This window comes from Eleginops maclovinus, chromosome 2 (assembly GCF_036324505.1).
Source record: "Eleginops maclovinus isolate JMC-PN-2008 ecotype Puerto Natales chromosome 2, JC_Emac_rtc_rv5, whole genome shotgun sequence".
NCBI lineage: Eukaryota > Metazoa > Chordata > Actinopteri > Perciformes > Eleginopidae > Eleginops > Eleginops maclovinus.
This window is the reverse complement of record NC_086350.1, coordinates 17683706-17708468: the sequence shown is the minus strand read 5'-3', so window position 1 is coordinate 17708468 and position 24763 is coordinate 17683706. Positions and strand designations below refer to the sequence as shown.

The 24763-nt window shown below is 40.2% G+C and overlaps 3 protein-coding genes across 3 annotated transcripts; 1 reads left to right on the top strand and 2 right to left on the bottom strand.

The window, feature by feature from the left end:
- Nucleotides 1-22: 22 nt before the first annotated feature.
- uevld (UEV and lactate/malate dehyrogenase domains) lies at nt 23-4480 on the bottom strand. The gene is made up of 12 exons (XM_063912788.1): nt 4345-4480; nt 3530-3614; nt 3356-3421; nt 3104-3267; nt 2865-3006; nt 2695-2786; nt 2494-2599; nt 1718-1888; nt 1450-1614; nt 1219-1306; nt 910-1033; nt 23-744 (listed from the first exon to the last, which is right to left on the bottom strand). The coding sequence occupies exons 1-12, from the start codon at nt 4384-4386 to the stop codon at nt 580-582; spliced, it is 1410 nt and encodes a 469-aa protein (XP_063768858.1). The 5' UTR covers nt 4387-4480; the 3' UTR covers nt 23-579.
- A 439-nt stretch (nt 4481-4919) lies between these two features.
- Nucleotides 4920-9989, bottom strand: spty2d1 (SPT2 chromatin protein domain containing 1). The gene is made up of 6 exons (XM_063912775.1): nt 9442-9989; nt 8984-9098; nt 7226-8899; nt 6003-6159; nt 5837-5914; nt 4920-5723 (listed from the first exon to the last, which is right to left on the bottom strand). The coding sequence occupies exons 1-6, from the start codon at nt 9499-9501 to the stop codon at nt 5633-5635; spliced, it is 2175 nt and encodes a 724-aa protein (XP_063768845.1). The 5' UTR covers nt 9502-9989; the 3' UTR covers nt 4920-5632.
- Nucleotides 9990-11533: 1544 nt separating this feature from the next.
- tmem86a (transmembrane protein 86A) lies at nt 11534-23272 on the top strand. Its single transcript, XM_063903803.1, has 3 exons — nt 11534-11681; nt 17122-17386; nt 18006-23272. Exons 1-3 carry the CDS (start codon nt 11661-11663, stop codon nt 18431-18433), a joined length of 714 nt encoding a protein of 237 aa, XP_063759873.1. The 5' UTR covers nt 11534-11660; the 3' UTR covers nt 18434-23272.
- The last annotated feature ends 1491 nt before the right edge of the window (nt 23273-24763 follow it).

Here is a 24763-nt window from a genome sequence, read left to right as displayed (position 1 = left end):
CTTCCTCTACAGAAAATCCACATCTGGTTTAAGACATTTAATGCACACCCACAAAATTGAGTAGTCTTCCTGTACATGTTTTAGATTCAACATGTTTAACACAAAGGAAACAGAACAAAGATTTAAATATATAACATCACTTGAGCTCATTGTATTAAATACAGAAACAGCACTAACACAGATAGTAAGGATATTAAAATATGAACTGTACTGTAATAAACATGCCTCACATTTTATCTGCCGACACCCTGATTTTCGAAGCAATTATTTAAGGAATGCGTGACAACAAAAATAAAAGCATTACTATTCTTATAATGAATTACATAGAAATTCATTGCCTTCCTAAAATGTAATAGTGCAGTCATGTAGCTTGTTATTGCGGACTTTGGGAGAATGAGTAACCTCTGGAGTGTTTAATTTAAATACTAAATTTGTCCATTGATATTAACCCACCGTAAAATACAAAGACATTACGACACCCCATACATATTTTAGCAGTTTTGTCAATAACCTCAAAATCCTTTGTGTAAGTGGCTAACTGGTTAGCTCTCTCCCAAACTGAGACTAGGATCACATCCTTCATATCCTAATCTGGCTCATGAGGTTAGAAAGCGAAGTGACACTTTCCCTCAGTTTGGAGTCTTCCTCCTGTCCCAGAGACACCCCGGCCAGGCGCGTGGAACCGTTTGTTCCCATGATGCAGGGCAAGCTGAGAAACACCTCTGCACCTATGCCACCCCAGCCCTAAAGCGAACAATCACATTTGCATTAACACGTCAAAGGCAGATTTCATTTAATGTTAGCTAAACTAATTTCCTGTACTGATGTTAAGTTGGACTACGTAATTAAATGTAGTAAAACGGACACAGAACATGAAATAAGATAGATAGGAAATGCACAGTGTTTTACCTGAGCCAGCGTGGAGACAGAGTGTGTCTTCATTTTATTTGTCAGGATAGTGTTAGTGATGTCAGCAATGGACAGGCCGACAGACCACGACCGCTGACCATGATTCTTCATCATCTCGAACGCTCTAAAAACAAGAAATACTACTTTTCAAACAAAAAATCCAGGAAAATTATTGCACCCTTTTTAAATCCCTTTTACTTCTACATCCCTCAAACTTCCTATAACTGCATCAACAAATTCCAACTATGTTGACTCATCTAGAGACTCCCCAAATATTTTACTCGAGGTCATACTGATTCATGCCAGTACCTGTCTAACAATGGTTTGGTTGAGCTGGATCCTGCTGCGATCTCTGGTGGCACATTGGAGCTCAGCCCAGTCTTACTCATCACTGCAACTGCAAAAGTAAACACTGACAAGCTCGATCACGTGCTCCGATTATTAAAGGGCCCTTACACACATCAAGAATGGGAGGACATTTAAGATCAGCAGGTTGTAATAGCTTTAAGGTAACTGTTAAATTGCTCCTTTCTGGTTCACCTTTGTTGTCTGAAAGTTCTCCTATGACCCAGGCAGGTTTGTGAGTGTTCAGGTTAATATCCAGGATGTGACTAAGACGCACTGAATCCAGGTTACACCCCGCTCCGATCACATGTGTCGGAGGCAGGCAACTCTGCCTCCAGGCAACATGTGTCATGATGTCAACTGGAATTGGATGAGAAAGACAACAGAAGTGAACATATTAGAAACCAGTCGATGAAAATCAGAGGGTTATTCTTTTAAGAGGGACTGTATCCCTGACACTCACCTGGTTGTGAGGCGATGATCATTACTGCGTTGGGGCTGAGCTGTGCTAGACTTGGGATGATCCCTCTGAACATGTCCACATTGGTCTGAACCACGCTCGCATACGATTGCTCGCTGCTCCATGAGTTGGCGGTCACCACAATGACCCTGGAGCCCGCTGAGGCTGAAAAATCTGAAAAAGGAGTGTCATCAGTGTGTGCTAGGCCGGCTTAGAGACTCAATTTTTCTTTGTTTTAGACTGAGGGATCAGAGATGATGATGTATGACACACATCCAGTGACAATCATCATACCTTTTGTATTATTTTGAATACAAATAAATATTGCAAGAAGTTTTTTTCTATGCATGTATATGTTACATCTTGAAAGGCATACATCTGCAATATTAGAATATGTTTTACTGTCTTTGGTGCACCTCTGTACTGCCTTGTTTGGTATGTATTGTTTTAAGTTAATTGCAGCCGTGTGTAGCCATATTGCCAAAGAAAATGTATATCTTATCATTAGTGAACCCGTGCACACATCTATCAGCAAACTTTGAAAATAAATCTTAAAAGCTAAGTTGCAAACACTGTGCTTTCTTTCAATTTATCACATATAGATACATTGTTTTCTGTTATCCCTCTGGCAGGTCTAAGGTCAAAGAGGTCGGGGTTCAGTGACTGTGTCCAAGTCATCAGGGATAGCTTCTCTAAGCAAAAAACAACCTGACATCAGTGATGACTCAGCAGAAAAACACTTTGACCATTAGAGTGTGACAGTGCACAAAGTGACATACCTTTGGAAACCTCCACCTTCGGCAGACTGAAAATCTCTAGATCTGTACTGCCACCCTTTGTGGAACTCTCAGCGACGTCAATGAAAACAAGTTTGTCCACTTTACACTGGGTGAATATTAGAAGAAGAGAAAAATGATGTCAGCATTTCAATTTCAGAACGTCACATTTCAATCCAACATGGTAACAATTCTGACGTGTACCTTTGATAAAATGCTCATCACTGATGACATTCCTAAATCTCCTCCCCCGATAACAGAGACTTTGATATTCTGTTGATCATGTTTTCTCCCACCTGAAATAGACAGAAGTTAGGCTAAAGTTTGCCCACAATCATCTGGTTGTTTTGTATGATGCATGTCAAATGAAGTACCATCATTGATCTTGAGATTAGAAACAAACGCCAGGAGCTCATGGGGGTCTTTATTGTCTGCTGTTGTCTTTGAGGACAGGGGAGGATCCTCCTCAAACTTTGAAATCATCTCAGTCAGAAGAGCCACCACAGTGGACTTGGGCTGTTACAGAGAAACAAAACAAGGCAGCATGAGTGATGAAAAGGTTGTTGAACCTTTATGAAATTTCAAACTTGACCCAGAAAGGATCAAATCTTACATAATCCCAGTTGTGCAGGCCCGGCAGGTGGAGCCGCCCTTCTTTGTCAACATGCTTGCCCTCTCTGATGACCATGTTAGAGGTGGGTCTAAGGAGGCATATGGGAGGAGTGAAGGGGAAGGAGTTCATCAGCCACAGCTGAATAGGGATGTTGTAGGAGTGGCCTTAAAATAGAAAAGCGGACATCAGTACAAAATAATGACATCATGATACGTTACATTTCTTCTTATGTGATTTATAAGTCAGCCTTACCACCATACTTGACAGGAACGTTGCCGATTAATTTCAGGAGATCTTTTTGGGTGCTGTCACTGAATGCTGGAAATTACAAAAGGTGCAGACACAGTATCAGCAACAAACATATTTGATGTATGTAGTAGACGGCTAAAAATAAATGAATATAGTGTTAAAAAAAAAAAACCCTACTGTAAGTGCCTGTGGATGGCAGCATCTCAGGGTAGATTCGATGAATCTTCTGCAGCTCCTCAACAGCAACATCGTGGAATTTGTACTAATATTCGGGTAAAAAAAAAGAGACTTGTTTGGGGTGGTTCTGATGAAGGTGTGCATTTATAGTGTATGAATGAATGTCTAAGTGGGTATATGAATTAAATAACCATATAACTGTTGGGCTGGTAAAATATTTAACGTTAGTAATATTGAACAGGGAAAGTGAAATTGCCCACAGTCAGCCTATCCATTTCATTATTTGTTATGCTGTTTTCATTTATCTTATTTTACTTCATCAGAATGAGGATATCTCAGTCAATTAACTCTCAACAATGGATTAATTCGTTAATTCGATCATTCATTTGTATGCAGCTTGTTATAAACATATTCAAGTGTGATCGTGTTTTAGTTTTTACCTAATTTCTTCTAGCAGTTTATAACACCATAGGAAGACACTGGGTAAGAATTAGCAATTCAATGATCATCCTTTTGACCATTTTCTAAATTCCTCTGACTTAATGAAGCACTGAGGGTCAGGGCTGTAAATTCACCATTGCTCCTTATCACTTGATTTGTTATGGAAATGCGAACTAGTAGTTCCTATTCGTCTCCCATTGTGTGCTATTCCGGTATCGTCTCCAAGTTTGGCTAAGTAACAGAGCTGGTTCAGCAAGTTGTGTAAGGCTGCCATCAGTTTTGATGGACTGGCCTGCTATGCTAGCCGGCATTGGTGCGTAAACAGTTTGAATAACAAAACACTTCTCAAAGCTGGTTCACTTGTAGGTACTAACCTTGGAGAAGATCCGCTGTATTTTCTCAGAATGGAGGTCCATCTATTGAAATACAACCAAAACAATCACGTGTTTTTTTCTGATTCTACCCTCCTGACGGGGTACTTCCACTTTGCACGTTAGCTGAAAAAAATAAACTTCCGCAAACTTTGTGGAGTATCCTAGCGAGGCGGCAGGCCCCGCCCACTCTGTGCGTCATGAACGGAGCTTAAGAGGGAAGGAAAGGCAGGTTCATGTTTAACATTTAAAATAAAATATACCCTATCTGCTATTTTTTTAAGGCTATTTTTTGGTTGTGAAACATTACACACATTTTAAAAAGATCTGAACCCTCACTGTTGCTAAAACGACTAATTATCTGTTATACCTTCAATGTAAAACTATAGCACTCTTGAGTATATCTGATTAATGTGACTATTCTTTAAGCTATTTTTTTTGTTACTCTAAATCTGTTCCTAATTTAAACCTTTCCTCCTAGAGCTGTATTCACTACTCAAATGTCTTTAGCCTTAGAAAAATGAATGAACTTTTCCAGCTGAAACCTCTAGAAAGAATAAAATAATCATTAAACTACAAAGATGTGACATTTCATTTAACAAATTTCATATATTGAAAAAACACGTTTCCACACAATATATGGCAAAAGAATATTTCATTGCTTTAACCAAAATTCATACCATTTTCTACAAATGACATTTGTAGTGGAACCAAAGTTCTGTATATATATTACTAGGATTGTCAAACTCTGAGAAAACATTAACATAAAAGCTAAACAATTAAAAAAAAAAACTTTAAGCCATGATTTCTCTAAACACACTTTAAAGAGAAACACAGAACACATCAAGTGGTAGAGTGTTTTTGCTGCATATTCAAATAACTTTACAATCATAATTTGATTTGCAAAAATATGCAACTTCTGCTGAAAAATATCATTTTATCAACACCTGTATCTTATCGTTTGTCTAAAATAAATCACATTCTTCCATATTTATAGTACTCAGTTCCTTTTAAGAAATTTGAGACTGTTGACCGTGTAAACCCGTCACTCAGTGGGGGCAATAAATAATAAAACAGGGAATATATGAGAACTTTTTCGCAGGGTAATGCCTGACTGATTTGTGCATATTTTGACTAACAGTCATCTCTTTTTCTCAGAGCCAATGCCACGTGTCACTCCAAAGTTTTGTCCAACAGAGGCCAAGGTGGGCACAGTCACTGGGCCTCATGGCAGACCTCTCACGAGACACAGCTTTTTAGTTTTTTATTCCTCTCAACGAAAAAAGAGAATTCATTTTTTTTTCCTCTTGGCAGTTTGCCTTTTCAGCTCTTGTAGTTCTCTTTCCTCCTCCTCCTGATCTTCCTTCACCGCCATTCGCAGGCTAAAGTAGAAAAGGAAACAGAAAAAATCTAATTATATAAAAAGAGGGTAAACATGACATCTGTTTACAAAAAGTAAACGTATATTTGAGGACTGGGAGGTTTATTTTCTTACCTCCTGGCTTCCTCTTTCTGCATATCTTTCCAGCTGCTTTCCATGAATGTAAGTGCATAGTCACTCTCATCCTTGTATCTGATGAGGTAAAAAGCAAACAAGTTATTTTCATAGAGACTTTACAAAATAAATACTTGCAAACTTAGTATATTAAGTCAACACTTACTTGTTTTTATCATATCCAAAGATTTCTCTAATATGCCTGGAAATGTCTTGTTCTTCCTCCCCCTCGTCAATAAAATCTTCCATTTCTGAGTCATACTCGTCTTCGTCATCTTCGAATTTCCTCTTGTACGCAGAGGTGATTGGTGGTAACATTTGGCCTGGATAAAACATACAGAAAATAATATTGGTATTTGGACATTTGCTGAGCCTGAATGTCAACATACTGTACGAAGGGGAGATTTGGCCATGCCCAGGAGGAAGGAAATGCTCAAACTACCCAGCTTGTGATTGGATTACAACTGAGTCAATTTCATGGTACACGGTAGAGGACATTGAAATGATATTTTGTTTATCTGCGTTGGAAAGATAGCTGCTCAGTGATCCAGGAATAACGACAAAGGCTGCTGATTGTTGCTGACACACTTCATTCAGTTTGGCAAACAAACCCCTTGCCCCGTCAAACTGTCCGCCGTACTTCAGGCTGCAACATTGTAAATAAACACATACTTTGTTTTTGCAATGTTCATCGTAGTGTACGGCTAATTGGGTATTTGTGTTATGAGTGCTTAATGTTTTTTACTGTAGATATAACAATTACATTTGTGATAATATCAACATTAGCGCAATCAATAATTTCAAACGATGAGTGACAATAGGAATTGTTTGTATGTACGCAGAGCGATTGCCCTAGAACAAAAAGCGGCTGTGCCAACGACAGGATGGAGATGGTTGCACCGCTTGATGTTGCTCTTAATCAGAGACTGTCAGGTAGAAGGGGCTTACTTTGATTTAAAAGCCTGTTCTCACGCTGTGACATGCCGCTTTCATCCCACCTACCGCACTGCTGTGATTTCAACACATTTGAACAAGCACTTTTGCCGAAGTCCACCGTTGTCTTTAATTCAGGCAGTAAACTTAAAGTTGCTTTAGTTTCTGCAGTACTATTGTAAATATCTTTATCCTCTTTAGTAACTTTCCTGTTTGACATCGGCATATTCTTATACTGTTTTGACATGACCTTAAGTGACAAGTCCAGTTGTAGCTAATTTAATATATTGAATATTTGGCTTTATCTCGCATTTAGTTTAATTAGCATTGATAGTTTCTTATACACACATTTTGCACTGCTTGGAAGTTTGGAGGATCCACGTTTTACTAGGCATTTGTGACAAATGATCAAGAAATCTCTTGAATCTTGAACCCCATCCTCTCTCAGATTAATACCTGGTGGTCTGTTCATCCCGGGTCTCTGCTGCATCCCGGGTCTCTGCTGCATCCCGGGTCTCTGCTGCATACCAGGTCTCTGCTGCATCCCGGGCCGTTGTTGCATCCCGGGCCGTTGTTGCATCCCGGGCCGTTGTTGCATCCCGGGCCGTTGTTGCATCCCGGGCCTCTGCTGCATGCCTGGTCGAGGAGGGACTCCTGGTTTGGGCCCTCCAAAATTCTTGGATGAAATGGTCTCTGACACCACAGTGCACTGGGGTTTTCCAGGACTAGATACAATGCTGCCAGAGGGCCGTCCAGGAACTGATCCTCCACGGCCAGAGGGCCGTCCAGGTACTGGTCCTCCACTGCCAGGACGAGCAGGCCCCATTCCTGGTGGTCGGGTTCCACCTCCTCTAGGGGGACCATGTGGGCCAATCCCACCAGGCCTGGCCTGTGGGACACCACCAGCTTTTGCCTGGAGTGTGCCTCCAGGCCTTGATTGGGGCTGGCCCCCAGCCTTAGGAGGGCCTCCTGAAGAAGGTCTCATCCCTGAATTACCATTTGACTTTCCAGCTGAATTAATTCCAGGCCTAAGAGGTTCTCCCTTTCCAGACCTGTTTCCTCCGGCTACAGGTCCTTGCTTCAGTGAGCCACCCTGACTGGGCCTGTTCTGTTGGGAGCTCCCATGTTGAGATCTTTGGCCTGTTGTAGATGAACCAGGAGCCCTGGTCCCAGGAATGCCTGAGGGTCTTGATGAGCTTTCTTTTTTGGGGATAAGGTCACTTGAGGCACTTGATTTGTGGCTGGATGAGGGCTTGAGCCCCCCTTGTTTGGTTGAAACCTGAGATGATGAGCCTTTTGAAGGAACTTTACTTTTAGTGGCACCAGAAGAACTTGAAAAGGATGCCTTGGATCTGTCTCTATCACTGTTAGACATCTTGGATCGATCTCTTTCTCTATCACTAACAGGAGGCTTAGAAGAAGAGTGGCCTCTATCACTAGAAGTTGTTGGATGCAATTTCTTCACTGAGCCACTGGGGAAACTTGGCTTTACTGAGGAGTTCTTTTGTGGTTTACCGTTCTTCTGCTCCTTCTCAGAAGTGTGTTTTCTCATTGAACTAGAGCTAGATTGAGATCTGCTGTCTCTTTCTCTCTCCGTCTTTGTGTCTCTGTCCATTCTCTTAACCTTGCGCTCCATCTCCAGTTCCCTTATCTCTTCCGCAGTTCGAAGCCTGTCATCTTTTTTGACTACCTTAGTTTTAACCTCAACTGGCTCAAACTGCTTCTTCTCCGCCAATTTGAGTAGCTCTGCAAAGTTCAAGGGAGGTGGAGCAGGCTTTTTGGAGGATTGCTTGCTACTACTACTACTGCTACTACCAATATACCCTGGGGTTTTCCCAGGTCTTCGTGGTTCTGGCTCCTTCTCCGAATCCGAATCTGAAGGCTCGTACTCATAATTATCCTCATCTTCTGGGTCAATGGAGTTGTTCATAAATCTTTCCTCATTCGTTGATCTTTCATCCTGCATTTCTTGTTTTGATCTCCTCTTCTTAGGCAATTCTACCACTGGGACACCATTGTAGCCTCTGAAATTGTCTTTGGTCCTGGAAGCCATGGCCCGGGCTTTACGGTCCGACTTCATCTCAACCCTCTTCTTTAGTAGTTCCTCCTTCTTTTTCTTCATTTGAATTTCTGGATTAATACAAAAAAACATCAATGAAGAAAGTATTCTGTAATGGCTATAAAATCACGGTTATAACCTTCACTTAGCGTTACCTTTCTTTTTGTGATCAATGGTTTGCTTCTTCAGAAGTGCCTGCACAGCACTGGGATTTACACCTCTCGACTTTGGGACCTTTTTCGGTGGTCCAGTTTGTAAACTGTATCTTTTCTGTTCAAACAAGGACACAAAATACATGAAAATGTACAGCATACTGAATATAAAGTAGCTACACATGTCTCTATTATTTGAATCGTTTAGAGGTGTTAGTTCTAGGGATATACGACATAAGTACTCACATGTTAAGTCTTATGATCACTTTAGATTGGATATATACAAATTTGACAAGTGTACAGGTTTAATAAAACGTCTGCCTAGCATGCAGTATCACGAGGGTGGAAGTTAGCTACATTATCCAGAGATCCTCTCTATATGAGCTGGCATTTGAGTGCTCACAAGATTGGCCACAAAACACAAGTTTACTGATAGGACTGAGTAAAGACATTTGACCTACCTGGACACTGCTGAGGCCTTGGTTCTGAGAGGCGAGATCTAATATATTATCAAAGTCCATCTTTTAGACTGCGAGTGGTGAAGCAGGCTGTTTGACACGAATCAAGGAATCAACCAGGAGTGTTGATTGCTAAAGCTAATGCTAGCGCTTAGCTTCCAAACCAGGCAAACTCGCTCGAGATACAGCGTTACCAAACGACACCTCAATAGCTATAAAAAATAACACTATTTCAAACACACTCCGTGGACATAAATACTGTATATCAAACCGTTAGCGATATTTCACTACATTCAATCAAGCTAGCGAAGTTAGCGTTAGCTAACCATCCGTTTACTGACGTTAACTAACGTTAGCAAACCAGCAAAAGACGAACTTTTAAACTGATACAACCCAGCAAAATCCATCAACATAGTCATACGAATAAAGCCTAAAGATAGAAAAGCACTAGAAACTCAGCGATAACGTAACCACGCGTGTTGGTAGGTAGAGACTAAGGGTGCTAAAGACAGAAGATTAAAGGTCCAAAGATGATTCGAAGGAAGTGAGAGGACTCCCTCCTGCGTGTTTCCGTCTTCGTCAGATACGAAGAGTCATTAGTTACGTCAAGTCCAACAATGTTTTCAGTCCTACGATTTGATAGGGGCAAAGCAGAAGAAAACAAACGCTTAATGTTTATTGTTGTTTAATGTGTAAAAGGCGACATGAGAGAGAACAAAGGTTAGCAAGGTCGGGAAAATCTGTTTCATTGAATCAGTGGCACTTGATTGTACTTTGATTATTTAAAAAGTAGTCTAGGTTCAATATCTCAAAAATATTACCATAGTTTTGACACATGATCGATTATCAAAAATGGTTCTGAAAAATATTATGACAAAAGGGTCATATTTAAAAATGATTATATTTAACGAATCATGTGCAAAAGTAAATTTGATTATAGACCAGCTATTTAACAAGATTGGTCTCTTTCACGCAATGCCTATGTCTGATAGTATGTCTAAAGCCAAGGATGTGACTTCACTTGTATGCACTGTAGTTTTACTCAGGTACGTTTTCCGTTCCGTAAAGAAAGTAGCCTTTTCATTATGATTGCATGTGGTACAGGCACTTCCGCCTTTTGCCCTATGGTTTCTTTACGTAATTTCCGGCCAATGATAATCTAGACACTTGTAGAACCACAAGATGTCGCTACAATTGTGGATATTCTTTATCAATCAATATTTTTATTTTATTTAGCTTACATATGTTAATGAAATAAAACCAACCCTAACATAATCTACTGCAAGAATAAGGCAAGCTACTCATTAACAAGTAAAGATCCTTCATCTAAAACAGCATTGTTGCAAAGTTACATAAATACTGTTTAATATTGGCCCCCCTACACAAAAGTCTAGACAATCATGCAGAATGTCTTTTAGAATAATATTATTTTATAAATCATATTGCAGAATCGTAGCACCCACCCGAAGTGTAGATCTTCCATACTAATTTCAAATAAATAATATGTTGTTTGGGTACCCACAGAAAGAAAAAAACTGTATACTTTGCTGTTTTTGTATAGACAATAACTGAGGCTACACATGTCATTAAGTTGAGTGTAAAACTATCTATGTAATACAAGTAGTATTTTGAATTTAAGAGCACTCGTATTACATGATATTTCATGGGAAAACGTTCTGATTAATTGACTGGAGAGCTCTACCTGAAAGGAAATAGACAGAATATCCAAAAGCTGTCTATTAATAGCAATGTTTCTGAATCAATGGCATCAATCTTGTATTAGAGCAACATTTCGATCACATATAGATGTTTGCCAGGATTGATTGATTGATTTTTAACGTCTCATCTGACCCATTTACAACGTTTTGTCAGTCCCAATCAATAATGAGATCAAAAGGCTTTCAAGAAGCTCCTCTGTAAAATGTAAATAAAGGCCATCTGCTCCGATATGTAAACAGCAGCCCGACTCCTCCTATCAGGGTGCCCCTTTCGCTTTGGCCGTCCCCCTCCACGACAACTCTATGCTCCTATTGGTCAACTGAGAAAGCCATGCCCACGCTTCGGCTGGTCTATCATCTCCTACCGGACGTAGGACCGCCCACCGGAGCGAAGACAAAAACAATCGGCATCCTTCATACAGTAAAACACAAAGTGGAGGACCCTAAACTGAATTTTTATACTTAATACCTTTGTCATCGACACAGACACCGCCGAAGAAAAACATGGTTTCTCCGGTAACAGTGGTGAGTAATCTGCTTAAAGCCATCTTTGATATTTTCACACACTAAACAGGAATAGTAGTGGTAGCCATTTAGCTACCCGATAACAACACTTCTTAAGATAAGTTATACATTCTTATTAATGTGTCTCAATAAGACATCTGTTCATTATCGACTGGATGGAGTTACTAACACACTGTTTATCTCTTTCTTTTAGTCATTATTTATAGCATTTCATACTCAGTCATCGAAGGCCAATGCATCAATAAAACAAATCGGTTATTCATCAGCAAATAGGAATGTCTGTATGGTCAATGAAAACGCCCTCGGACACCTGCGTTGCTGCTTGCGTCTTATTTGCTCGTTCTGTCTAACGAGCAAATGATGTGTTTGAATGTGTTGGAGACTCAAAGCAGGAACTTTAATATTCAGTGTAGCTGTTTCCTCAAAATGTTGACGCGTTTTAGCTGCGACTGATTGCCCCGTTCCGTCTCGATATTCGACCAACAAAAGGACGTTTCCACATATTTCCAAAGGCAGCCCTCTGACAAAAAAGAAAAACATGTCATGTGACGACCTTTTTTTTGGGTCTGTTTTTCTTTCCCCCCAGTAACGCATGCGCCAAACAGTGCTGTTGTGGCTGCCTTTATTTTCATCTCATTTTCTGTTGCAATGGTTTACATAGACTAATGTTGTGCATTTCCAAAACTTAACTTTTCCAATGCCACTCTGTCAATTTTGACAGCAAATCTGACAGCTAAATGAATAATTTAACCGACCTTAGCATCCTCTTACTTTGACAGAGTTGCTATGAAATGTTACCCCATTAGCAGGGGCCAACTTGGCCTGTAGAAAACTCTGACGTGCAGCCTGTGAGAGGAGCCTGTTTGGAGAAATGCTTGCCATATAAACTGGTGTCCTTAGTGATGGTGATGCTCCTTGGGTTGCTTAAGTTAAAGTGAAAGGGAATGCAGAAGCACATGCTGAGATAAAACACTGTACGACCGGTATTCAGTTTGAAAAGCGAAGAAGCAGTAAAGCAAATGACACTGACTTAGTGATCATCATGGAACACTACTTCAACCATTCCACACAAAAGCCAATTAATAATCGTATTTTTCCTTTTGATTGATTTACGCTTGTATAGGGGTCTCAGAGTATTGTATGATCTGGTATTCTGATTTGATTAAAACATGTACATTGTAGTCATTGAAAAAAGATAAACAATTGGAAATAATACTGGGTAAATACTGCACTGTACTGTACTGCTTGTCTGTACCTGACCTTATGTTATCCTTGGAGTTAAAGCAGCTGTAAGGGATCCTTCCCACAGCAGTGTTCCTTGATGCTACATAGAAGAAATAACATTGTCATATGACTAACATGCCAGCTGTGCCTGCCAGTATGATCCCCATGCTTATGTTTCCGTCCCCCTCTGCCAATTGAAGTACTCAGGACTTTATAGGTCGTTTTGATGTTAACACATGTATCATGTTTCAGACACAAGCAAGTAAATGACCCAGAATGACCCAGAAAAATTGAATAGATATTCATCCTGGTAGGATGCTATTGAATGCTTCACGCAGGGTTTTTCTTGCTTTATTACTAGTGCAGAGGTATTAGTGGCCAACAGCCTCTTCATCTTCCTTCCTGGACTGCAGTTACAAAACGAGTTATGCCAGTCACAAAAGTGTAAACATTAGTAATTATTTTTACACTTTATACTATACAATACACTCAATTTGAATTATTCTACCCAAATCTATATATATATATATACTATTAGAAATTGCTTAGTGATTCTGCATTATTGTCTAGCTTGAAACTACATTGATATGTAGTTTAAAACAGTTAGAAAAGCACAGCTGGAGTTAGGAAATAGGAGGAAATCATTTGTAAAAATCAGTTGTTTGTTGCTATGAAAGAGGGAGCCATTCTATCCTCCTTCCAGCAAAAGAAAGAAAGCCTATTGCTTGTAAGTGACCCTGCAGTCAATCATTGACCAAATCATTCTTTAACAGTGGCAGGTGTTTGCAGCCAGTCAGCTATACTGTATGTGCTACAGCACTTTTCTGCCAACAGTATCTATTTGCAATTTAATCCTGCTGACGTCAAAATGAAAACAGAATTTATTTATTTCGTTTTCTTTCCAAATGAGGCAGCATGTTCTTTGCTTTTATGGTGGCGTCACTTGACTGTCAAACAGGGCTCATAGCGGTCACTGCAGACAAACTGACGCCTTATTCACTGTGAGAGAGGTTTGTTACAGCTGAGACGATGCCATTCTGCAAAAACTCTGACAAGTAATTCAGGTACAAGACACTGAACAGGGAACTAGACTGGGCCAGAGAGAAATACAACCATTACATCCACTGCAGACCAGTTTTTGCATTCCACAAGGCACTTATTCTTGATGTAACAATTTCACACAATGCATTAGAGGTAAAAATAGCACCGAATATTACAGCATTTGACAAAAAACCATATAAAAAACCATATGATTTTTTGTTCAGTCTAATTGTAAACACTCTTGGATATTTCAGTCCAGTTTATAATAAATTGAGATGAATATAGAGGATTTGAAAGAGTAGCTTTTATGTGCTTTGTGACATAGGTGTGTCTGATGTACTAACTGCTGTGCTCTCTCCTAATGCCACCCTTTTATTATTTTGTAGATACAGTGAGTTTACATGAACAACAATGGAAGGGAAACTGCAAAGTATGGCTCAAACACAGTATAAATGGGACCAAAGGTTATGGGAATCTCTAACTTCCTCCCACCTTCCTCCCCAGAATCTGCGGACACCCTCCAAATCCCTTGCTAGACAGCGATCTACACATCCCTTGAGTTTTTCCCCCACAAATAATGATCAAACTGTTTTTGATCTTAGATCTGAAACATAAATAAATGGGCCTCCCCCGGCAGATCTCAGGTGTGCAAGTATTCCTTTGTTGCACTTATTAAATAGTCTTTTTATGTGTAATAATCAGGACAGCAACAACAATCTGTTTGTTTTCTTGTTAACAGAGTTATGCTTTTGACTAGACTGGGAGTCCTGCCAGATTTATCTCGTCTGCTCGGCAAACATTTGGCCTTAATGGGATATATACAGTACACACACACACACCCACACACCCACACACACACACACACACACACACACACACACACACACACACACACACACACACACACACACACACACACACACACACACACACACACACACACACACACACACATTTTGATGTGTTATGTATTTTATGTATTATGAAGGTTATTGAGAGTAACTTTTGCTTTTATCAAAAACGATTTCAATACCCGAAGGCTTGGGATTGAACCACTGACCCGCTGGTTGCTATAGACACCCATTCAACCCATGAGCCACAGTCGCTGTGTTCCTTAGTGAACAGGTTCCTCCTATAAAACTTGTATCTGTTGGAGACTGATAATATCTTAAATGTGTAAGCCGAAAGCTAAGTCTTATATTTTTATCTATCTAGAAAGTTGCTGCTATAGACATTTATTTTGATACTTATCTCAGCGTTATCAGATCCCACTCGGGGCTCTTATGGTGGCAGTAAACCTGCTCTTCTTATTTTTTCCCTCTTTGGTAGAGAAATAGGTACAAAGTGGGCCCAACAATACTACTGAATGTTTTCTACTGAAAAAAACAAAACAACAATTGAAGAGGCAGGAAAACATAGCGAGTTGAGGCTTTCGTTGAAAAGCTGTCACTTTAAATCCCTGTGGAAATTGTTTGGGTGCATATTTGATAATTAAATGTGGAATTTCTGGCTCTGAAGATGTACAAAAGAACACAGTGGAATACCTGTGTGAATGTGAAGACGCACAAAACAACAGTGTCTGCAGTGGTTCCCAGTGTTTGGTTATTTTATACTTTCTCTTGCTCGATCATTATATCTTAATGATAAAGACAGCCGGTATCTTAAACTGGAGTGGTATGACTTACAAATCAAGACTGTGAGTATATTGTGGATGTTAACATAATCTTTACTAACATTTGTGTGCATGCGTGAGAGGATCCTATACATTTACAATGTTTGCAGATAAAGCAATGCTCTTTTGGTCACTTTATCATGTGTGATATAAAGCTTTAAAATCAAAGTAGATAACAACTAAGCTTATGTTGTTTTGTGTGTTAAATGCCTATATCATTTGCCTGCTGTGTTAGTCTTATCAGCAACACCAGGGCAGGCTTAAGGTCAAACATTTAGTCTGATCTTTTCGCCTACAATGTTTTTGAGGCAGTTGTGCAATAAGGACCCTCCCCTTCCTCCAGGAACATAGAACATATGAACTTTAGTAACCCTTAATTTTCTCTCACCTCATCACCTCCCTCCCAACTCATTTGTTCAATCCTAAAACCAGCTGTGATCTGAATGCTTGAAACCCCATCTCTCTCACTGTCCCCCTCCCGATAGCTTCACTTCCCCCATCATCATCCTGCTTCTTCTTATCTGCCATTCTCAGTTATGGTTTTATGATTAGGTCTGAGCTTCGCTTTTTAAACCTTTACCAGATTGATGCAAAAGACCAACTGGAAAACTGTCAGTTGGGACATCAAATTCCTGTTTAGCCTGTGCAACTCTTTCCTGGTTGCACTATAACCCTTTCTTCTTCCTCCCTTCCCTGTCTTTTTTGTATCCTCATCTCTCCTCCAGTGATCTCAGCATTAGTGAACCCTCCCTCAATTCCTCTCCTTTGAAACTCAACCTCCCCTTTCTTCTCCCTCTTTGTGATTCCCTGGGGCATTTTCCATCAAGAAGCATTTCTCAGAAGCATAGATGGGTGGTCATTCCAGAAGTGTTGTTAAACCTCTTTGTATTTTTTTGACCCAGTTGGGCCTCATGTATTTGGACAGAATAAATATGGCTAGTACTGTATAAGAGCTTCAATATGCTTCACAGTTCTCAATAACTGAAAAATAAAGGTGAAATAGGAGAAGGAGAACAAAAACAAAACAGGGAGAGTCAGAAAATAGAGAGAAGAACATATTACAGGAGGTTAAAGGAACAGCCTTCTTTTCATTTCCCTTTCTTCCTGCTGTTCTTGCAGAGCTAAATTTCAGCCACAAAACACGTGAATGTCTGACACAGTGATGAAAACTACTGACCACAAAGCAACCCTGAAGGCTGTTCAAGTCTGATTCATAACCACGTTGCCAAATAAGGAGAATAGTTGCAGTGTTCTGCCGATTATGTTTCCTTTTTTAATCAAAGATGTGATAAACTGTCTCTCAAACATACAAAGTGCTGACTGCTTTGAGGTTTTTGCTTCCTGTCATATCATATTTCAAGCCTTCCTTGATATAAAGAGACTTTTGTTAAATCTAGTTTAAGGCATATTATCAATGGTGTCACACGACTCACTGAATAGGATTACCTCATGTGCAACCAGCTATGACTAAATAATTCATGTACATTTTGATTCTGCTTACAGGTAAAGAGTGAAGGCCCAAAGCTGGTGCCATTCTTCAAAGCAACCTGTGTGTATTTTGTGCTGTGGCTGCCCACCTCAAGCCCATCCTGGTTCAGCGCATTGATCAAATGTCTACCCATCTTCTGCCTATGGATGTTTTTACTGGCACATGGTTTCAACTTCCTAGGTGCTAGCTCCAATGCTCGCAAAATCTTTGCTGGCCTCGTCTTTTCTGCTCTAGGTGATGCCTTCCTCATCTGGCAGGAGCAGGGCTACTTCGTCCACGGTAAGCCAAAACCACACTCACTGACTTGCTTCTTTATTATTGTTGTCTACAGGACTTTCATTCAGTTTCGTTCTCATTGGGGCCTTTTTTGTTTTGTTTTGGCCATCATTGAATATGGGATCTATCTGGGAACCAAACATTAGCTGTAGAGCCTTAATCAAACCCCCACCCAGGTTAGACAAACAGACCTGTAAGACAAAATGACGACACTCCGTACATCTGTTGTAAACACTCCTCATTGATGATGATTATAACTTGTGGGTCGACTTTGACCTGTTCTTACTTTTTCCTCCTCCTACTTTCTGCTTTTATCTCCAAAAGTGGAAGCTAGTTTGACAAAATTGTTGAGCTTGTCTTTTTTGGCACATTAGACTTGTTGTGACATGCTGTTGCCATATCTCAGTGTTTTCAGTTCCAAGAAAGTACTGTGGGGAGTTAAAAAGTTGTCATAACACATAGAGACATTGGTCATCAACACTTAAAATATAACATCCCAGTTGTAATGACACTTTATTTTCTTAAGTGTCATGGTTCAAGCTTTGACATAGAACAGATATGTAGGATACACATTTAAAAACTTGTATTTACTTTTAAATAATCTATACATAATGTCCTGCAGGCCTTCTGATGTTTGCCATCACCCACATCCTCTACTCCTCGGCCTTCGGGATGAAGCCCATTAATGTGACTGCTGGCTTGGTGGTCACTGCTGTGTCTTCAGTGAGCTACATGCTGCTGTACCCATACCTGTCGGGCCCTTTCACCTACCTGGTCGCCGTCTATATTGGTCTAATCGGCTTCATGGGCTGGAGGGCAGTTGCCGGCCTGCAGCTGGCCAACGACCTGTGGACCTGGACCAAGCTGTGCGCCTGCCTTGGCGCCGTGCTCTTCATGGTCTCCGACCTCACCATCGCCGTCAACAAGTTCTGCTTCCCTGTTCCCCATTCGCGCGCCATCATCATGGCCACATACTACGCAGCCCAGATGCTGATTTCGCTTTCTGTAGTCGAGTGCCAGGACGCGGGGACAGCTAGGAAGAGGGCATGAGGTGCCGTGAGGCTGGGAAGGTAGCAGCCGCCCCTCCTCTCCTCCAACCCTGAGTGATCATGGACACATCTCATTGCCAGATCCCTGGCCCTCAACCCTCATCTCTGTGTGGTGCTCCCACACGGATGTTACCATGATAACAGGTTAATTAGATTTTTAACGTAGCTATCCCCCTCCTGTCCCTCTAGTACAGTAGTCTCACACCTGTCGAAGATCAAGTAGGATTATCTTTTGCCTCTCAGTCCATCTCCCACCCTAGAATGGCTGTCTCACAATTTAGTAACCCTGGAGACAAGAGTAGTGTTATTTACCTGCTATATATAGAGAGAGTATTACTTTACTTTTAACGATGTGTTTTTTAATTTAAGGGGAGCATGTCTCTTGGGACCTTCAAGGAGTGTGTGGGAGAGTGATTGTGTGTGAGTGCATTTATGTATGTTTGATTAACACGCCTACCTCCCTTTCCACACAGTCCCCTCACACAGAGTCACCACACTGACCCCCACCACGCACATTTACTTCATATGGTCCAATAACACAATTTAAAGTGACAATAGACGACTTTCCCGCGATCAATGACACAATCAATTTAATTCAAATAAATGCAATGACTTGGTCAATATGACAATAAGCCTGCTGACTCTTAGCAACTTTTGTAACTAGAGCGGCTGGCTACTTTTATAAGAAAATAGTTGAAATCAAGCCTTAATTTTCCCAAGGCAGACAGAAATGCAGAGAGAAAGCGAGGCTGATAGGAAACCAATCTTTTAATCCATAATGATCAGTTAAAAAACGTGTCTATTGCCACTTTAACATCTTATTTTTCTAATTGTTTTGTGTTGCCTGCCTGAAACCTTGTTAAAAAGGGATTTCTTTTTTAACTTACTGACTTTCCCTCTTTATTATTTGTGTCTTGAATAAAGGGTGCTATTCTTAAAAGCAGGAGTATATTCACACCTGCTTTCTTACCTGAGTCCTGAGTCATTTAAAAGAATCACAAGGCCTTGTTCACCCCCCTTATAAACATCCTCAACAAACCCTGATCCAGTCTCTGGATAATTGAATTAGGTTGTCATTAAATAACGTGAAAAATACGCAATGAACGGCACACACTTTGTTGACTGCAATAACTGCTGTGTATTGTAGTTTTAGTGATCAAGAACCATGGAGGTTGGTTGTTGAAGCTCGATTCTTCCTACAGGGATGTTACAATACCTAAATAGTATAGTCCCAGCACATCCCTGTACACATTTTAACATGCCGTACAGTGCAACTGCTTCTCCTTCTGGTACTTAGTCATTAAGGAGAGTGTTTTTATAAATAGGTGAAAAACGTTGACATGCTCACACACCTGACACTTAGGACACCTGCTGCTTCTGTTATTAGGAAAAGTCCACAGGGTTCTCAAAGCTGGACTAGATCAGCCGACCCATGCTGTCATTGGCCTGGGACCATGTTAAACAGACTAAAAAGAAAGGGTTAATTACTGGCTTGAATACTTTTGTTTATACACTTCTGTGTATATCTGGGCCTCGGGAAGACACGCACAAATACATACACATTGCCCCAGGGCAGCCTGAGTGAAAAAACAGGAGATGAGGGAACTGGCTTGTCATGTGAGGGAACAGTTATCCCATTATGCCCAATAATTCCTTTTCAAAGGACATTTCATCAGCTTTAATCCCGCAAATCCACCATGGCTAATCCCCCAGCTGATATTTTGTCTTTCATCTATCACACACTTCCCGCTCTCACCTTTCATTTGTTTCACCCTCTGCCACCACTATATGCCACAATGAAGTGTCTTACGGAAATATTGAAAAAGAATACTCTTAGCCCTTCCTCATACGTCTGCCTATATGCATGTTTGAGTGTGTGAGTATGTTTTGAAAGTGTGTGTAGCCCTTGACTTGGCTGTTGAGTGAACAAGGGTGTAGATGTGACAAGTCAGAAAAAAAGTAAATGCCATACATTCTGTGAACCTTCATAGCTTATGTGGAGTAGTAGACACGCTATTAGATATATTTAATGTATTCTTACAAGGTTTTTAAACCGTGTTTATTGCTCAAACTCACATGTGTTTTACAGCATCCCAAAATGTGTTCTCATTTAAAAATAACTTTAAGGTACAGTATATTGGGTACAGTATATTGAAACTGTAACTAAATGTTATCTTTTAGTCTATTTCAAGCTTTCTAGTAAGCATTTCCATTGCTGTACAAGCCTTGTTTTTATTATACCCCCGTTACCTAATGTACAACACTGGGATTATAATTATTACCACTAACAGATTGGATACTGGAAAGAAATCAATGTTATCACAAATGTATGCCAACAATTGAAGTATTGATCACAACATCATCCAAAAAAAGACTTTAAAAATGTTTTATGGTTTGGCCCTCATGCACTTTAATGTGATATATTGAGTTGTATATAAAACCAACAGCTATGGAAACGAAGCAGACCCATGTTATGGGTTCCTTTTACTCGGTCAATGACCCCTGGAGCTGTCAGTAACACACCCTAATAGGCACCCCCCCCCCCACACACACACACACACACACAAACACACAAACACATACACACACACACACACACACACAAACACACACACACACACACACACACACACACACACACACACACACACACACACACACACACACACACACATCAAAACATGTTTATACGTCACATCAGCCACCATGACAGATCTGCAGGCAGACCATGGTGTTGACACTCATCATTTTTTAAACAAAAGTCTGACCAGGAGACACTCTCAGCTCAAGCTTCTATTCCTAGCAGACCCTTTGCCCAATATTTCCTCAATCTCCTTTTGGCCTGTCAGCATGCTGGTCAGCAGCATATTTCTGCTTTGTCAGTAAGAAAGGTTTCGTCAGGGTGTCTGAGTGACAAACCGTCTTCTGCCCCGTGTTTTAATTTGTAGTCCAAACGCCTCCTCTGCTGTACTCTGTCTTCTCATCTCATATCAAATACCCTGCAGAATTTTCTGTCCACCATTAATGTAAGCCTTTGTGCGGAAAGACACCTAGAGAGTCTTGCTATCTGAAATGTCTGCTGTATGATGTCATAAATCTGGGTTTAATGGAGTAGAAGCAGAAATGCTGATTAACATGATTGACTATCTTGTTATGCATCCTGAATTAAGACCATGAGGGAATAACTTAATTCAGTTGAGCTGTCTTTGTGGGAAGTTTATGTAAGCACCACTTTCTTTGTCTTCTGCTACATAAATCCCCCTCACCTTTCTTCCTAATGGCTTCATGCCAGAACACATGCTTTATATTGAAGTATTTGTGATACTGTTGTTATCGGCCAAACTGCAATCTGGAAAATCTCCAAGAGTTGAGTTGAGTTAGACTGTTAAGCAAAAACTCAAATATTGAAGCAGCAAGTTGCCAGTTATTATGCCCGTCTGACGGCTTTAGTATGAATTAATTTCAGTTTTTATTTGATTTAGGCAAAAGAAGAACCACAGCTGAAAGCACAAAAGGAAAGGTTTTATTGAGTGGATCTCAGCATTAGGAGCTTCTCATGTATCAAGCAACCTTTTGTTCTGCGGGAGGCATAGTCCCCTTGTTGGTGCTGGAGCTCACTTTGTCCCCCGCTTAGGAAGGAGGTCGTTGTTCGGCGATACTGTAGCTGTAAATTAAACGAGGAGGTGAAATATGACACACAGGGGAAGACTCCCCTTGCATCCGGATTGTTAGCTGCCATCCTGTCTCCACAAATGGCAGGCCAGGAGGCGCATCACTTTACCTCAGCCTGTCAACAGCCCTGTTGTTCTGAGCTTTGTGTGGCAGACAAAAGGGACCTGAAAGAGCTGTGGAAGGCCAGTATGGTTTGGCCTGTGTGTGAGTGAGGAGCTGAAACCAGTAGCTGATGTAGTAAAGAGGGCCCACAGTTTCACTCAGTCCTGTGATTAAAAGTTTACTCTCTTTTTCTTTTTACTGCTGTTTCTCGTGAATTAAAGCTTTGCTGTTTAAGTGCTGTGTCCATTATTATGCAACGGCGGGTGACTTTCAAAACATAGTATTGTGAAGTGTGTTTATCTTTACACACGCATGACAACCAGGAAGAGATAAATCCTCCATGACGTCCAGAGTGATGACTGTACACTACGACTGACAGTCCTCCAACATCAGTATAGATTGATACTATTAATAGTGTGTTAAATTAATGCAATTCCCTTATTGTGATATTAATCTGAATTTACTATGGTGCAGCACATTTCTGAGTACGGCCAGAAAGTCTCTCTTTAAGAAGGGTTTCAAACAAAAGGATTGTTATGTACTGTATCCTCCAAAGTATATGCTATTTTTGTTCCTTGAACTCTTTGCATTTCTGTCTTAAATAGAGACAATAAAGTTACTGTTATGATTGTTTAAGCACAAGAAAGTGACGTAGTGACACATGAGAGAATCAGCATTTTTCTTTAAAAGGCATTAACTGCTCTTAAAGTGTTACAAACAGTTTTTTTTTAAAAAAGTGTTTCCCTTTTAATTGAAGCGTAAAAGCCCCAAATGTTATATTTTGTTCATGTGGAAAGAGCTGGGTTTGTTTTCCACAAAAAAACGTGTTTTTCATTGGAGACCCTTTTACAATGCATCATGAGACATCATTTTATGAACAAATGTTTTTATTATTATTATTATATTATTATCTTCTACCATAGAATTGACCTTTATTGTCCTTGATTTTCACTATGTGATTTCTTTCTTTTTGAGCGTAGAGATGAAATAGTGTTGTTGCTGTAGTGAAACTGCTATGAATGTGAATATCTATTGGAAAAATAAATGCAATTACAATGCAACTTCAGCACAACATGCTTTGGTCTTTTCTATTTGTTTTTCTGGAATCAAATGAATGCCATTCAAAATGTTAGCTGATATTTATAAAGGTTAAGTGTTTTGTGTTTCCACAGAAGCTGTTGGCCCTCACCTGCTAAAGTGCCATTAGGGCAGAGAGGAGTGCAGGAGAGCAGCGAGTTCTGCGCTGCTGCTCTCTTTTGTCTGGTCGAGGTGGAAAATGTCCTTTCAAACAGGCTTTAACTGTGGAAACCAATCCAGACTGCAATACTTCCTCTTGCATTTTCTTGTTCCGTTTGCTTGTATTCTCTTTTTTAATGCACCACACACATCACATCTGATAGTTTTTTCCTGTAGGAGCCATGCCAGTTCTCTACAAAAGCGTCCCATTCATTCACAGCCAAGGTCTAACCATCAAAGAACTCCAGTCTTCTATGAAAATGAGACATGTCTGTAATGGCCCTAATAAAACCAGCTTGGTGACATTTCCTTCCACTCAAATAACATCAGATGAAATGAAGCAGAAATATTTAAGTGTTATAAAATATTTCCTCATTCAAGTTCTGATTTGGAAAACACGTTTCATCATGAATCTATTTAATAAGCTGTATATACTTCCCTTTGGGTATAGCAGCTTTTAGTTTCTTTCTATTCAGGCTTTCGGGTTAAACTCGTTCCACCTTATTGTGCCGTAGCCGAGCAGTGAGGCGGAGGAAGGTACCGGTGACGTAGGTTAGCCCCTTGGTGCTTAATTGATTTGAACCTAGCAGCTAGACACTGGCAGTCCCCTGGTCTCTGTATAGAAATGGAGTGTGTGTGAGCCAGCACAGTGACGTCAGGCTGGAGAGGGCCTCTGTGTGTGTTTGGCAGATCCTTACCGGACCTCATTCACTCTCTGAAGGAGCAGCAGACCACTCAGAGACAACGCCCATAGAGGCCTCTTTAACCTGAGAGAGCCATCACTGAAGTCATGCAGGGCTGCAGCCAGGGTTTAGGAATGAACAAGGTATAGAATGTATTATTTCCATCCCACATTTCAATGTTATGACTTCATTTTAACCTTACTATAAATGATTACTTTTTGTAAAAAATCACTACTTTCCAAAAACACAGATAAGTGGGACATTTTGAACGAGCAGGCTGTTTTTCCATACAAGCATACATGTTTTTAAAACTGAACAAGTCTATAGGTCTTTTCATGAATTAAAAATGAATAAATGTATAATTGACGTTAATGTAGGGGCCACATGCTCATGGGCTGAGGGTTGAATCCTGAATGTTGATGATGATGGTGGCTGACTCAGCAGGGATATTATTACATACAAATAAGTAATCTACAGGACAATAACTGTTAAATACAGAATGCATGATTACCTTACTGAAGTATATTAGATTATATATTTAAAATGAGGTGTTTTTTTCCCCCCATTTACAACAAAGCATACACTTGATATAATTATTGTACATGTTCCAGTTGTGTCCTGTCACCTACAATTATTAA

Excerpts from the sequence above, each read along its gene's own strand:
- uevld (XM_063912788.1), bottom strand. The coding sequence starts at position 4,386 with ATGGACCTCCATTCTGAGAAAATACAGCGGATCTTCTCCAAG. Across the intron at positions 3,615-4,344 it reads TACAGCGGATCTTCTCCAAG|TACAAATTCCACGATGTTGC; the intron begins GTTAGTACCTAC and ends CCCGAATATTAG. Across the intron at positions 3,422-3,529 it reads GCCATCCACAGGCACTTACA|CATTCAGTGACAGCACCCAA; the intron begins GTAGGGTTTTTT and ends TGTAATTTCCAG.
- spty2d1 (XM_063912775.1), bottom strand. The coding sequence starts at position 9,501 with ATGGACTTTGATAATATATTAGATCTCGCCTCTCAGAACCAAGGCCTC. Across the intron at positions 6,160-7,225 it reads CGGGATGAACAGACCACCAG|GCCAAATGTTACCACCAATC; the intron begins GTATTAATCTGA and ends TGTTTTATCCAG. Across the intron at positions 5,724-5,836 it reads CAGAAAGAGGAAGCCAGGAG|CCTGCGAATGGCGGTGAAGG; the intron begins GTAAGAAAATAA and ends TTTCTACTTTAG.
- tmem86a (XM_063903803.1), top strand. The coding sequence starts at position 11,661 with ATGGTTTCTCCGGTAACAGTG. Across the intron at positions 11,682-17,121 it reads TGGTTTCTCCGGTAACAGTG|GTAAAGAGTGAAGGCCCAAA; the intron begins GTGAGTAATCTG and ends TTCTGCTTACAG. Across the intron at positions 17,387-18,005 it reads GCAGGGCTACTTCGTCCACG|GCCTTCTGATGTTTGCCATC; the intron begins GTAAGCCAAAAC and ends AATGTCCTGCAG.